Source organism: Rhineura floridana, chromosome 2 (assembly GCF_030035675.1).
Source record: "Rhineura floridana isolate rRhiFlo1 chromosome 2, rRhiFlo1.hap2, whole genome shotgun sequence".
NCBI lineage: Eukaryota > Metazoa > Chordata > Lepidosauria > Squamata > Rhineuridae > Rhineura > Rhineura floridana.
This window is the reverse complement of record NC_084481.1, coordinates 197,252,594-197,267,379: the sequence shown is the minus strand read 5'-3', so window position 1 is coordinate 197,267,379 and position 14,786 is coordinate 197,252,594. Positions and strand designations below refer to the sequence as shown.

General features: G+C 40.3%; 1 protein-coding gene across 5 annotated transcripts in view; it reads left to right on the top strand.

The window, feature by feature from the left end:
- The window catches only part of CEP128 (centrosomal protein 128), a 300,038-nt gene that overhangs the window by 258,850 nt on the left and 26,402 nt on the right, over positions 1-14,786 (top strand). For all 5 annotated transcript variants that reach the window (XM_061611884.1, XM_061611883.1, XM_061611887.1 and 2 more), the window contains 2 exons: positions 8,241-8,318; positions 14,253-14,366. In XM_061611884.1, the coding sequence (XP_061467868.1) occupies positions 8,241-8,318; positions 14,253-14,366 (192 nt within the window). The remainder of the gene's footprint in view (positions 1-8,240; positions 8,319-14,252; positions 14,367-14,786) is intronic.

Genomic DNA, 14,786 nt, shown 5'->3' with positions numbered 1-14,786 from the left:
AATCAAAAACATATGTTATGTAATAAAACATGGTATCATAGGAAGAGCTTGGCAGATTATTTTTTCCTGGAACGTGTTGTTGTTATGTGCTGTCAGGTGGATTACAACTTATGGTGACCCTATGAATCAGTGACCTCCAATAGCACCTGTCACGAACCACCCTGTTCAGATCTTTTTCCTACTTCAATTTTGAATTTGTACTCGATTCCTCACTCTCAGTGTAACATTACTAACTCTAGTAGGGTATTTGGTAGAGGCCATAATAAAGAAATCCTAACTATTTCTTGTCTCACTATAAGAATTGCCAAGATCCTAATCCTGTTTTCTGCTGAAATTGAAAGGAAAATTAATACAAATAGTAGGATACATCTCCTAACTTAAGTATGGCCTTTATGTAGACAGTGCACTTGTCAGACATACTGATAGTAGGGTCTGATGAACACTTCTTCATATCTTAACCCTTGGTACGGAAATGAGGTTTCCTAAGCAATCAAAACTGCAGTGAATCAAGCAGCAAGAAGATCACTTCCTTTCCAAACAACATGGCCAGTGCTGAAGTCTGCCTGTTAATCAAGAAATTGCTGTTTGAGTTTAGCAGTCAACTTTGCCATGATTGCCCATTCATAATGTGCATTACTGAAGTCACTGTGGTTTCAAGAGGCTTCTGATTGCCCACTGCTGGAAATGGGGTTCTGGATTAGATGGATCCTTGACCTAGTCCAACAGGGGCTCCTCTTGCATATTTTGTCAGGAAGGGGGGGGCAAGTAGTGTGATAACATTGGGGAACTTAAGGCAGCTTTTGGGTTTTCCCATTACAGCAACCTTGCTGCAGCTAAGGAGGACTGGGTCCCAATCAGTGCCTGGATGGGAAGCTACATGGGAACCCTATGTACATCACCTTGAATTCCATCACGGAAGAACAGAAAGGGATAGATATGTAATTTTAAAAGCTGGAGTATCCTTTTGTCCAGTGTATCTAGCAGATCCTAGCAGAAACTTATTGAGAATTCAGTTAGGCCTGAGTATAGACACTTTCTATGTGTCACACAGTTCTTGATGTATGACTTAGTGGTTAGTTTTTTTAAATATTCTTCTTGGGTCACTTTTACTATTACATCTCTTAGTCAAGTTGTAAATAACTGGCAGCTCAAATATATTTAAATTATGGGTGCACCTCTCATTATGGATTATATGCTGGGGATTTCTCAACTGGTCTCTAAACCTTCTCTAATTTTTTAAAATACCCACAGTCTACAGATGATAACTTGTGTTAATCAGCTCAGGGGATTAGAGGCCCTTGTTTGTGACATCGGTGTCTTTTGTTTTCATTATGTGTGCACTTCCTATGTATTAAATATAAAACTAAGCCTTATGAATAACATAGACAAGTCTAACTTCTTTTATATCTGTGTTTATCACTGTGTTTTCAAGACTAAAAATAAAATGCAATGTCTGACTTTGATTTAGATCTGTTCCTAGGGACAGCCCAGAGCTGCCTATCACCGCAAATGCATCAATATAAGGAGGATTAACTGTTCACATGCTCTTTAAACTTCAAAGTGTTTATATGAAGTCATGGAAAATGAGTAATTTGTTTTATCATTCTCTCTGAGAACATAGAACACCTCTTAGAAAGTAAACAATCTTTTATGTTAAGAAAACAAGAAAAGATTAATAGCATTCACTACCATGATGGAATAGTGTGCTTTTAACTAAATTACCACCAATGCTGCTTCTCTTGGTACAACTGGAACAGTTGCCACTTATCAGCTTCATCAATGCCCTTTGTTCCCTGTTAAATAATGAGCAGCCAGACATGATTGCTCTCTTCAGGATTAGTTGTATGCATTATGGCACATCCTTTGCAGTTTCTGGGAAATAATTAGCAGTACTTAATTGCCCTCTGTGTCAGGTGTTTCCACCATCCTTTTTAGCACTTTGTTCTGCATGGCTAAACCTCTCTCTTTTAATAGAGAAGAGTGTCGCCATTAATGATACAAATATGGCACTTGATTCGTATTAAGGAGGGTGCTGTGTGTGTTACTAAATTATTGTTGCACCACTTTTACAGATCAGCTAAAACCATGACTTTTCCTTTATTTTTAACTTGCACTTTTGTTCTTCTGTCCTTTTCATCTTCACAGGAAACTCTTTTTTTGTTTGCAAATATCTTACACTATATTCTTCTCTACTTTGCAATCCTATTCAGAAATTACTATGCTGCTGTTCAGCTACCCCCTAAGCCAGCCTTTCCCAACCGGTGTGCCTCCAGATGTTGTTGGACCACAACTCCCATCAGCCTCAGCCAGTGGCAATGCTGTCTGAGGCTGATGGGAGTTGTGGTCCAACAACATCTGGAGGCACACTGGTTGGGAAAGGCTGCTTGAAGTTCATGTTCACATGCATGTTGTTCCCCACAGAGGAAGAAATGCCAGCACTGTGCCTGGCATGCTCATAGTTACTGCAAGACTGCACACAAGAACTCATCTGCTAGGATTGCATAGAAAAGATCACTCTTTTCATTTTTTAAGTGTGTTTAGAATGTCCCCCCTCATGTAGTGGAAAGTTCCAAATTGTATAGCCCCTTGAAAAGTTTTTGAAAACCTAGAGATTGTGGACTGTGCAGGCAGTTCAAATATCAATTTTGAATTTCTCCATTTACTGTTAACACAAATATGGATTACCACCTGAAAAGCTGAGTGTTCTTAAGTGACCCCTGCAAAGAGGGGACAATCTTAATTGAAACATAACCTTTTGATAGATTCTGTTACTTGCCAAGTTTGGTAATTTAAACATTTAATGTGTCTGTGGTGAAGGAAGAAGGAACAACTTTTAATTTAAGGGGGAGTGCTTCTGTTCAAAGTTGGTAGCTCATGAATTTTTTTCATGTGGCAGAATATCCCTGAAGCATATTTTCCCCTGGAAGATGACTGCTGAGCATTTGGGTTGATTCTTCTGTTTCACACAGTTAACTTTTCCATCTGCAGAGAGGGGCTTGCTGAGAATTTGCTGTCTCTTTTCAGGTATCCCTCAACCTTCCAAGTTCTTATGAAGACCAGGGCTACTAATGGCTCTGGGAAGAAGTAGCAAACCATGCAACTCCTAATAAAATGGAGTGGAAAATCAAGGTTTTGATGAAGATAATGCCGCCATAAATGAAGCATGCAATATGAATGAGTGCAGCTTCTTTCTGGGAAGGGCACAGTGGTGGGCAATTTAATGAGAGAGAGACATTGACAGACACCTGAGCAGTTTTTTCAGCTTGTAAGACAAGTTAAAGAAGGGCCTTATGAGAGAGCTTTTAGCTGATCATTTCAAGATACACAGTTAATTGCATATTGCAAGGTGTGGCCAGCTTTTTATTTTTCATAAACATGTGATAGATCTTCTAGTGTTTCATAGAAGTATAGATGTCAAAGTACGTGCACCACATATTCTAGTTTCACACTAGTTGTATATTGGTAAGATCAAAGTGTGATGCTTTAGTATTTTTATATAAGCAAATACTACTATTACTGCTACTTCATTTTTGCTAGAAAACATTTTTGTGAATGATAGTATAGCATAGATTTCTGTGGTTACTCTTTGTAGTTGTGTTTCACTTGATCTTAGTGATCATACTAAAAAGTACACTGATTACTGGCGAAGCTGTTTTTTGTAATACCGTAAGTGTCAGATTTACCTTGAGGAATTTATTGGTTGTCTCCACTGATTTTATTTGGGATTATCTGATGCATTTTTAGGTCATTGCTCTATCTCCCCCCTCCCTTCTTGCTGAAACATGTTTCTATGCATCATGTCCTGTGCATCTTCCATCCTGTGACTTAATTTGCTAGTGTAGATTTGGAAGTGGCAAGCAGCAGACATTCCTGCTTCATATGGCATTTTTGAAGGGTTTTTTATGTGTGAACATGTAGAACTATTTCAGCATATCAGATATACAACTTTATCGAAGCAACTCTCAGTTAATTCTGTTCAGGTTTTTCTTTCCATCCATTGCGGCGACCCTACCTTGGAGCAATTATATATGTAGGCTCCCTTCTTTAGCATTCCTCCTACTTCAGCTAAGCTTCCGTTCTTTTTAAAAATGATTACAACATTTAGGATTCATAATCATGGAGTACCTTTTGATGGTGGATTAGCTCAATTCCAAAAAGTTAAGTTTTCTAAACACAGTGTTTAGTGCTGTGCTTTATAATATCCAAAGAGTTCAGAGTGCATAGTACAAATTAGGATGATGGATGAGAGAGAGAACCCCAAAGGCTTTTGTGTTCTAGGTAGGACAAACAGCAAGGGATTCTCATTAATTCATTATAAAATCAAAAGTTGCTGAAAGGCTCAGACCTTCCATTTGTTCATGTTTCCTTGCTATTGTCTACCTTTGTGGGTCTTCCTAGCTCACTGCCTTTTGTATTCATATGCACATACATTTTGGGGGTATGCTAAATAAGATAGTTGTGTAGAAGAGGACATTTCAGCAAGTATAAGCTACATCGGCTAAAGCTCCCTCTTTTGCATAACTATTAAAGGTGCAGGTGCTGAGTCCTCTTTTGTATCTGGCCACCCAACACACAGTCCACACAAACCTTGTTAAAAGAGAAGGGATATGGGGTCCCCCCATTTTCAAATGTGAAGTGGGTGCATAACTAGGGCAATGCCTTCTCTCTGATGGCATTTTGCCATGAAGACCAACTGGTCAAAAGGTAGTTTATTTATTTTAAATGAAAGGGAGGAAATATGTTTGTGGATGTACGGCAGGAGTAACTAAGATGCAAACAATAATATAAACAACTTGTTTTACCGTATAGATCTATCCTATTCTGTTGGAGGCTGGGGCTGGCAGGTTGTCCTGTTTTCACCAGGCTCATTAAGGAGGCGAGAGATTCCCCAGCAGAGAGACAAGTGAGGACAGCACAAGGGTAATATCCAGGGTCAGTCCAAAGTCAAGAGTCCAGAGTCTACCTCAAAACCAAGGGAGTCAGGCAAGAATCAGGGTCAGAAGCCAAGCAGTCTATAAGCAACACAGTAAAGGGCAAGGCAAGAGACAGGTCCGGGGTCCACAGGCAATCTTTAGACAGGTCAAGTATAGAGATGGAGTATAGACATTGTTCCAGCAGACCTTCCAGCTTAGCACTGAGTTTTTTAATGCTGGAGCTGCTGAAGCACAGCCCAAACCTCAGGTGACTTCCATTGATCACCTGCAGCCAAACCTTTACTTCCAATGAGTCATTTACTCCTGAGGAGTCAGGCACTCCTCCAGATGGGCTGGGTCTCCATCTGGTGATGGAGGTAACAACTCTCCCTTGGCCTTGGGGGCTGTTCAGCCTCAATGTCAGAGGCCAAATTAGTCCCAAGTGCAGATGACCCATCCTGGACCTCATCATAGGACCCTGGCCCCTCACCCTCAGGTGGAGCCTGAGTCAGGGCTCGGTCCAATACCGGAGCCCCCTAGTATTTCTCTGATGACTCTCCTGGCTGGGACCTGATGCAGGTGAAGTGATAACAATTACCAGGGCCTCTGCCAATCAGATCAAGTCAGGTCAAACAAAGTAAGGCAGGACTCTGGGCAGCTCCAGGTGGGCCTGCTGGTTGAGCTATGCAAAGTGTTTCATTGAAGGACCAGATTCATCCCTTACAGGGACTCAGCCCCCTTGGGAGAGCTGTCTGCAATTCTTAATGGGACCATCGCTGATTCTGCAGTCACATGCTCCTGTGTGGCTGTGGAGCAGTGGAAGCTACAGGGGAGTCATCCCCAGAACCTGAGGATAATGCAAGAGCCACTTCTCCAGAATAGGATGCTGTAGAAGGAGGTGCCAAGGGCTGCCCCCTACCTCCTGATTGGGTGACCTGTGGATCATCTGAATCTGAGTCCTCCTTGGAGCAACACTGGGACCAAGTTGCAGGGGCACGATGATATCAAATGTATTTAAAGTATGACATCAAAACTGGTGCAAATAAGCAAACTGAGCACACCTTACAAGAAAGCTCCCACAATGTTTTCCACATTGCTCCCTTGTTTTATGATTGGCCAGTCCATCAAGCTCTTCAGAAAACTGTGATGGTGAGCAGGGCCAAAGCAAACTCCACTTTGCTGTTTTAATGTGAACACCGTAAGGAAGAACAATCAGATGGGGAGTTGGCTAAAGAAGAGCACAAACTGTTTTCTCAGCTAAAAAATGGAGGAAGTCAAATGAAGGCAAACTGAAGAAGTTTGTTCTATACAACCACTCTGAACGGCACAGATGAGGCTTTTGCTCCCATACACGTGCACCAAGGGAGAACTGATGTGGTAGTAAGGAAGAAGAAGGGAAACACAACCAAGGGGCAGATGAACGATAAAAGCTGCCCCATAGCAGAAATTAGGAAATACATTCAGAACAAAGGGAAAACCTTTGGGTCTTGAAAGGAAAGGGAAACAGAAGTTTTTTGTTAGTTTCTGAGGATGAAGATAATAGTTTTATGCATCTGGAGAAAGCTATGCAACAGAACTGATACCCACTGGGTTGTATTCAACTAAGCCGTACTCTACTCTTAGACCCACTGAAATTGACGAACCTAAGTTAGACATGTCTATTAACATGAATGGGTCTACTCTGAGTAAAACTAGCATTGAATACCACCCATTAATACCAGTATATAGGAAGGAAATTGACAAATAATTCTTAAATGGAGAGTCTGTTGTATTATATTCAAACAGCCCCTTCAAAATGAGAATTAAATGCAAAAATTATTGATTGATTGAAAAAAAGAACCTTCCAGGATGACAGTTTCATAGATATAATGAATAGTTTGCTGTGTTTGGGAGTGTCAGAAGTGGTTTTAAATATTTTCACTTAAAAAAGATTGCTGTTAATGAGAAATAAACATCAAACATCAAATATTGTTATTCGGGTGATATATACATTTCTATTTCTTAGATCAGGGGTTTTGAATAATGTTTGCAAATGGTGAAGGTCATTTGGTAGGTAATGATTAAAGCAATGCATGTTATGCGGATTCACTTTTTATAGCATGCTCACTGCACATTCTGCTTTAGTTTCTAGTACTAGGAGCAAAAAAACCATTAAGTCACACCTACTCAATATGAAACGCTATCTGAGTGTCAACAAATTGGACTATTATAGCACCTTGGTGAGAAGTCACGCAGGCCTGAGCTTTTAATGTGGTGGTCTTGTCTGATAGAAAATTATGTTACAGTAAAACAATACTTTATCTGAACTATAAGCCACCTGATCACTGGAATTAGTATCCTATAAAAGAGCTTCCTTGAATTACAATCTAGAAGTAAGATACCTTGAATTATAATCTAGAAGTAGGTATTTTGTTGTTTTATTTACTTTATTTTGCATTATTTTGATTTTGTATATGCCACTTAATATATGCTGGAAAATGGTAGGTTGATGATGATAAATAATTGTTCAAAACCTGCATTATTTGACAAGACAAATTCCATTACAGGTAGGACTGACTTAAAAGTACTGCCTTTTTGTATCTCTTCATGTGTGCCTAACAGCCATTTACCTTGCTGTCTTCCTTGTCCCCACAGCCATGTATCTGTTTTTATTTACTTATTTTTAAAAAATGTATAAACCACTTAATATTTTTAAAATCTCTAAACTATGTAGAATATTTAATCCTATGGCTGTCAGTGATGTCTTGACTACATCTGATCCATCTAGCGTCAAAGACCATTTACAAACAAAATCATGTGGGTAGCCACAGCTAATTATCATAAAAACAGCAGGATAGATCTGGGGGGGGGGAGTCAGTAGAGGCAAATGAGGAGGAACAGGAAAATGGTGCTCAGCAGCAGCACCCTGGCGAACTAACGTGGCCTAGGGAACCACAAGATGGGCCATTCAATTTGGCTGTGTGCTGGTGTTTCTAGGGGCAAGTGAAACCCATTTACAGCAAGCACAGTGTTTCCATGGGTGATCCTAGCCAATCACTTAAACAACTGAGCTCTTGCATAGTGACTGTCCAAAAATTTCCAAAGCAGGGGGCCCTTCAGCACTGAGGAAGATTTTGCCAAAACAGTCGCCCCTTCTTTCAGCTCAGCCCTGCCTTATTTACATGTTTACTTTGTGTGATCTGTTTGCAGGACTGTTTATACTTCCAGCACCCCATGAATTATAATGCTGATTTAGTCACATAGATACCTGCATACAGTGTTCCATAATTATAAGTGTAGAAAATAATTAAGACCAAAAAGTAACATATTTTTTCTTATGTTCTTCAGAGTACTCGAGTGGCCTTGGATCATCTGGAGTCTGTTCCTGAGAAACTGAATCTTTTAGAAGATTTCAGAAATTTTGAAGTGAGAAATCTGTTGTGACGGGCATAAAATAGAAACTCAATAATTGCAATGCACTTGATGTGGGGCCTGGTCCTGGTATCCCTGGTCCTGATCTGGAAACTGGTGCATAATGCTATAGTTAGCTTCTTGGTGGGGACAGACTACCATCAGCATATAGCTTCTGTGCTTAAAAGCTTGTAGTGCTTGCCCATATGGTACCAGACCAAGTTCAAGGTTCTTGTGTTAAGTTACAAGGTGCTTTACATCTTCAGTCCAGGATATTTTAAGGACTGCCTGATTCCTTATATGCCTGCCTGATCACTGAGGTCTTGGGGGAAGTCACAGTGGTCCCCATGGCTGAGACACACAGCCGGTATCCACCAGGAACTATGCATTCAGTATTGTTGGCCTAATTCTGAAGAATTCCTAGAATTCCTTCCCAGGTGAGGTCACCCTGTTGAACTTCTGACACTTGATGAAGTCTTTTTTAGTTCAACAGGCATTTTAAATAAGCTTTTCTGATGGTATGCTTAATTTTAACTGAATTTTTAATCTCTTTTGTAACATACACTGCTTAGAAACTACTTTGTTAAGCTGTAAGCAAACTGTTGAAATAAATAGCATCACATTTTAACCCTTTATTTTGTTCAGATTTATGTTACATGTTAGAGTGAAAGGAAGGCGGAATGGCTTGCTCTATGAACAAGGGGTGGTTAACCTGCAGCCCTCTAGATGTTGTTGGATTACATCATCTTGATCATCCCTGACCATTGGCTATGCTGGTTGGGGCTATTGGGAGTCCAACAACATCTGGAGGGCCAAAGGTTCTCCAGCCCTCATGTAGATAAATTCCCTTTCTATTCCCATCCCTTTAACCTAATCAAAAGAATTGTTCCCAAATCAAGCCCTGGCTTGAATCCCAACTCATAATACAGAGCCACCTGATAACTGTATGGTAATTTTATGTTTAATCAAATTAAAGGAAATAGCTGAGGATTATGTATTCTCTTTGCCAGAGTTTTTGATCTGTTCACAATGTTTTGATAAGCTGTTTTTTTTTATTAGTGCAGCAGCAGCTCTTAGTTGTACTAATATTTGAAAAAGAGGTCATTTTTGGTTTTGGACATGATGGCATTCAGTCTCCAAGAAGCGCTTCCCAAATGATGACACACTGGATGATTGAGACTTCACATCTGGCATTACCTATTGATAAGACTGCAAAATTAATAGGAAATCTGTTTGAATATCAGACTTGTTCATCAAACATGCCATTCTATGATGGTGACAAAATTCATGCCAGATATTTAGCATGCAAAAGCACCACTATTCCATTGTTTGCTTTTGTTAATTATGACTGTGTTTCACATATGACATGGGTCACAAGGCTCTAAACAATCAAGAATACTTAAGCAATTCAAAAGTACCACTAAAACAAATTAGTTCACTAAAGAGGGATTGATTTTTTAAAATGTCATTTTGAACAGGTGCTTAATTGCTCTGTTGAGTGACTGAAACAGTCTAAAGAAATATTCACTAATACGCAAAAAAACTTGCAGTTTAAGAATGCACCTATAGCCCACAGCTATTCTATCAAACTTTAAAAAGCAGGGAAATTGGGCAGCTATAGGGAATGCACCAGGGGAGCAGGAGACCTGACCTCCTCTCTGAGATATTGGACTGCCTTACAAATTTGTCAAAATGCAAACACCATTTGGGTTGGTCTTTCACAGTCCAATCCACTTCCTGTGTAGCTTGGAAGAATTTGGTGACATGTGCCTCTGAGCATATGGTGAGTGGTGGCAACACCTGCCATCTCCAAAGATAGAGAATTATATTTTTCTGTTTGTTGCTGTTCTTCTTACATTGCTTCTTTCCTGTGTTACTAATGTTTCTACAGAGAATGTGAACTAGAAAATTTTATTTCCCTCACTGTTCATCCCAGAAATCTGTGTCAAATTTATTTTTATTAATTTCAAAGCCTTTTTATTGGTCAGTGTCATATGATGGTGAAGACAGCCTTTTGTGTTTCAAATTGGAGGTTATGTCCTATTTCTATTTTGGGTGTATTATTAACAGTTGAATCTGAAACTGCAGTTTGATGTAAAATCAGACTGATTCCAATATGTTGCTACTTCAGCAACGACTCTAGCTGTTGGAAAAAAGAGGATGCATGTTTTCAGCCTGCTATGTTTAAACCATTTCATTTAAGGCAAAGTGGGCATGGTCAATTAAAAACATAGAACACACCTAGAATTTTACTAGAATATATTTCACCTCCCACTGTTTTATCTTGTGCAAATTGAGACACTCCTGAGGTCCACTGGCGACTATTCTGCAGAAGTCAGTGCCCTTATTCCACAATTATGTTTGGAGTGTTTTTAGTGTAAATTTGCAAAATGTTGCTGTACTTCACATATTGACAGAAATAGAAACAAAAGAAAATGATTTCCTATAGAAAACGTCACTAAAATTGCAAAGGAAATCAGACATATTCAAAGTGACCATCTGAACTATATCAACTGTCTTAATAATGTTGCTTCCTCCCTGCTAAAACAAGATCAGCACAGCACATGTCTTGTTTCTGTTATTTGGGCTGATTACAGGTGTTGCCACCACTCACCATATGCTCAGAGGCACGTTACCAAATTCTTCCAAGCTGCACAGGAAGTGGATTGGACTGTGAAAGACCAACCCAAATGGCGTTTGCATTTTGACCAATCTGTAGGGCAGTCCAATATCTCAGAGAGGAGTTCAGGCTGTAATTCTATGTTCACTTTCACTTCAGGAGTAAGCTGCAATAAACTCAGTGGAACTTACTTCTGGCGATGTGTGTGTGTATGTATGTTCCCACCCACCCCGCTGTCTCCCACTGCCTGCCCTTTCCATTGGCTCAATCGCCCTGCCCCCACCCACGCTCTCTCCCACTGCCTGCCTTCCCCACTCACTGAATCTAGCTTGAGGGAAGGAAAGAGTCAAAAAATGGGGGGGGAGCTTTGAAGTTCTCTGCAATTTTTTAAAAGTCTACTCAGAAGCTCTGCTCCACTTACCTGGGAGTTAGCCCCACTGAACTCAATGGGATTTACTTCTGAGTAGACAATTTTCCTCCTTCCTTCCCTGAAGCTCATTGCTAGCACACACATGCTCTGCTCCACTTACCTGAGAGTAAGCCCCACTGAACTCAGTGAGATTTACTTCTGAGTAGATATTTTACCACTTGCCTTCCCTGAAGCTCACTGCTAGCACACAGAAGCACCACTCTACTTACCTGGGAGTAAGCCCCACTGCACTCAATGGGACTTACTTCCAAGTAGACTTTTAAAAAATTGCAGAGTCCTTCAAAGCCCCCCCCCCATTTTTTGACTCTTTCCCACTCACCTCCATTCTGCTGCTGCTTTCTCCCTCCATAAGCTGCAAGAATGAAATCCATGTTCTTCATGAGGGTGGAGACAGGGTGAACACACACACCTTCACCTCCCATGTCCTGAACAGCCAGCTGTTTTTTAGATCTTCACATGATTAGCATGAAGGTCTGAAGGGATTCTTAAAATGTGTTCAATGGAACATGCTTAGAAAGTGTCCATGCAATAAAAAAACAGCCTAATAAGCCAAGGTTTCCACTTGTGGGGAGGTTTCTAAGCATGTGCAATCAATCTAGCTTTAAAAACTCTTTCACAATAATTGCGCAAAAATCTAAAATGTAACTGCTGCACCCAGATATATTGGGTTGCATCTGTGCTTGCATGTGTGTTCCTGACCCCATCCTTGGTTTAACCCTTCACATGTTAAGGGGAATGCCTAAACACAGCTAAATAAGTATCTGCGTCTAACATGGGAAGGGCTAAAGGGGTGTATATTCACAAGAAAGACAAATCATGCAAAGACCACAGTTCAGCTAGGAATGGGGGAGAAATTTGATTCAGTTCACATTTAAAAGGAAATGTACCTAATTTGCACTTTCCAAAACAATATGCAAGCTAAAACACAGTATCCTCTGTTGCTGGTATGATTTATAGGTGTACCCCAATTACTTAAACCTGTTAACATGGGAATCCACCATTTTCCTTACTTGATTTATTTATTTTATTTATTTATTGTATTTATATACTGCCCCATAGCCGAAGCTTTGATGTTTTAAAAAGGAGCCTGTAGGTTTCATGAGAGTTTACTTTGGAAACCAGTACATTTCTCCAAACCAATCTTATGTTACCCTGGAAATTCATTCTAGCTGTAGAAGCACAGCACCGTTTAATGCTTATAATTACACAAGGCAGAATCAAGAAAAGCAGGTTAACATGACCTTCTGGAGGATCCAGCTAGCAAGACTTAGCTGGGTTCTAGGTCTTCTTATTTGTTCACTCTGAAGCACATCAGACTGGAAAAAAATATTCTAAACTTTCCCACTCACCTCCATTCTGCTGCTGCTTTCTCCCTCCATCGGCCATTTTCTCTCTCTCTCTTGCTTCCTCACACACAGCAAGCTCAGCAGAAGGCCGGTGGTGAGTCACATGTCTGTTGCCCACCAATCACAGGAGCAGACTTCCCCTGCTTCCTCCAAGTAACTGGAAGGGGAGGGGGAGGGAGAGTGAAAGGAACTCTTCTACGCATGCGGTACGTTATCATCCACTTTAATGCATTTTTAATAAATTAATTAAAAATAAACCGTGCCGTTTTTTAAATTTAAACCTACTACAGATGAAGTACTGTGTATGGGGCAAGCTCAGGGATTTGATTAGGGATATCTTACAGTCATCTCTGATTTTTAATGAATTTCAACAGATTATGTCAATTTCTCAAAAAAAAAGTCCAAACGGCTTCTAGTTTTTTTTCCTCCCGTTTTTCACTTTAACCTGTGGATTCTCCGTGGGGGCATTGTGTATCACCAAGAAAACTTCCAGAGTTGTAGAGCAAGCAATTCTGAATCCAACAGTATAAGACTTGTAAGTTTTTGTTTTGAATTGGGACTATACAAAGCACCAGAAAGGGGTGAGGGTGGTATTTTCATTTAACATGGTAGAACGTGAAAAATCCCTGCTGACTATAGTATACAGCCACTCTTGTGGCTGTATAATAAGGTGATTTCCTCCACCTCCTTAAAAGGTAGAATCAAAAGACTTCCATGTTGTATTGCATTGTCCAAATACTGGCAAAACAAGCAAGGAATGAGGAAGAAAGAGTATTGGATTAAGCTGACACCAAACTAGAGCAGAATGGTATTCTCTTTTTAACATTCTCTGGTGATTCCAGTGTGAGAAAGCCTTAAGTTGGAGTGGGAATGACACCCAAATAATCTGTGGATGGGGAAGTTGATTAAAGATGTCCACCTCTCTGCAGGTCAGATTACTGGTGCATATATACACTGTCAACTCTCACTTTTGCTCAGACAATGTTTCTATGGGCCAGCAATTTAGCCGTACACAGAAGGAAACACCTTTAATCTTTCCCACCTTGCTCCAGTTTGTCAGGGCATTACCCATGACCTCAGAACTAAAGATTGGCTCACCCTAGAACCACTGAAAATGAAAATTCAAGATAAGAAGCCATTTTCCTTTTAAATGACACCAACATTGTAGTTGGTGCTATACAGCAAACAGAAGTGACATGCCCAGAGGGCCGCCTAATGCAAATCCTGCTGAAGCTACAAATCTTACAACGAAGGAGGGGTAGCCAAAGTGCCATCCAGATGTTGTTGGACTACACCTCCCATCATCCTTGGACATTGGCTGTGCTGGCTGGGGCTAATGAGAGTTGGAGTCCAGCAACATCTGGAGGGCATCAAGTTGACTACCTTTGCAATAGAGGTACAGGGAGCCTCTGCCAACCAGGAGTTCCCTGTGATGGCATCTACCCATATCAAATACTTGAATGTTCTGTTTTATACAAGTAGGAACATTTTGTCCTTTTACATTACCGATAATTATATTTCACCCATATCAAAAATCTTCTCTGTGATTTCAGGATTCTCACAATCAAACAGAAAATATTGAAGAGAGAGACAGTAAATATAAGGAAATTATGGGCTCCTTACAGCAACATCTGGAAGATTCAAAGCGCAGACTTGAAGACTTCAGAGTAGGTTTACCACCTCTTTCTTTAAGCCTTCCTTTGTATGTGAAGCTTTTAAAGAAATTCACTCTAATCAGTAGGGCTCTGGATAGTGGATAATCACTTATAGCAAAGTGTCAGTTTTCTTCACTGGAAACACAGAAGCACATACAATTTGCCTTGCTGGGTCAAAATACAGGCTGCCAAAGACCACTACTCTGTCTCAGTCACTGACCAAGGAAAGCTCTTGAATTGGGCAGAAAGGAGGTAGCCATCCCCAACTGTTGGTCCCCAGAATCCTGTATTCAGACTTATCCGTTCTCTGAGCATGGAGCTTCCTCCACGGATTTGTTTAAATTTAAAAGGAGGAAATACTGCTTCATGCAACACAAAATTAACTCTTCTCAAGGACATATTTCTGTAAGCTCTAAACCTACTGCCAGTCAG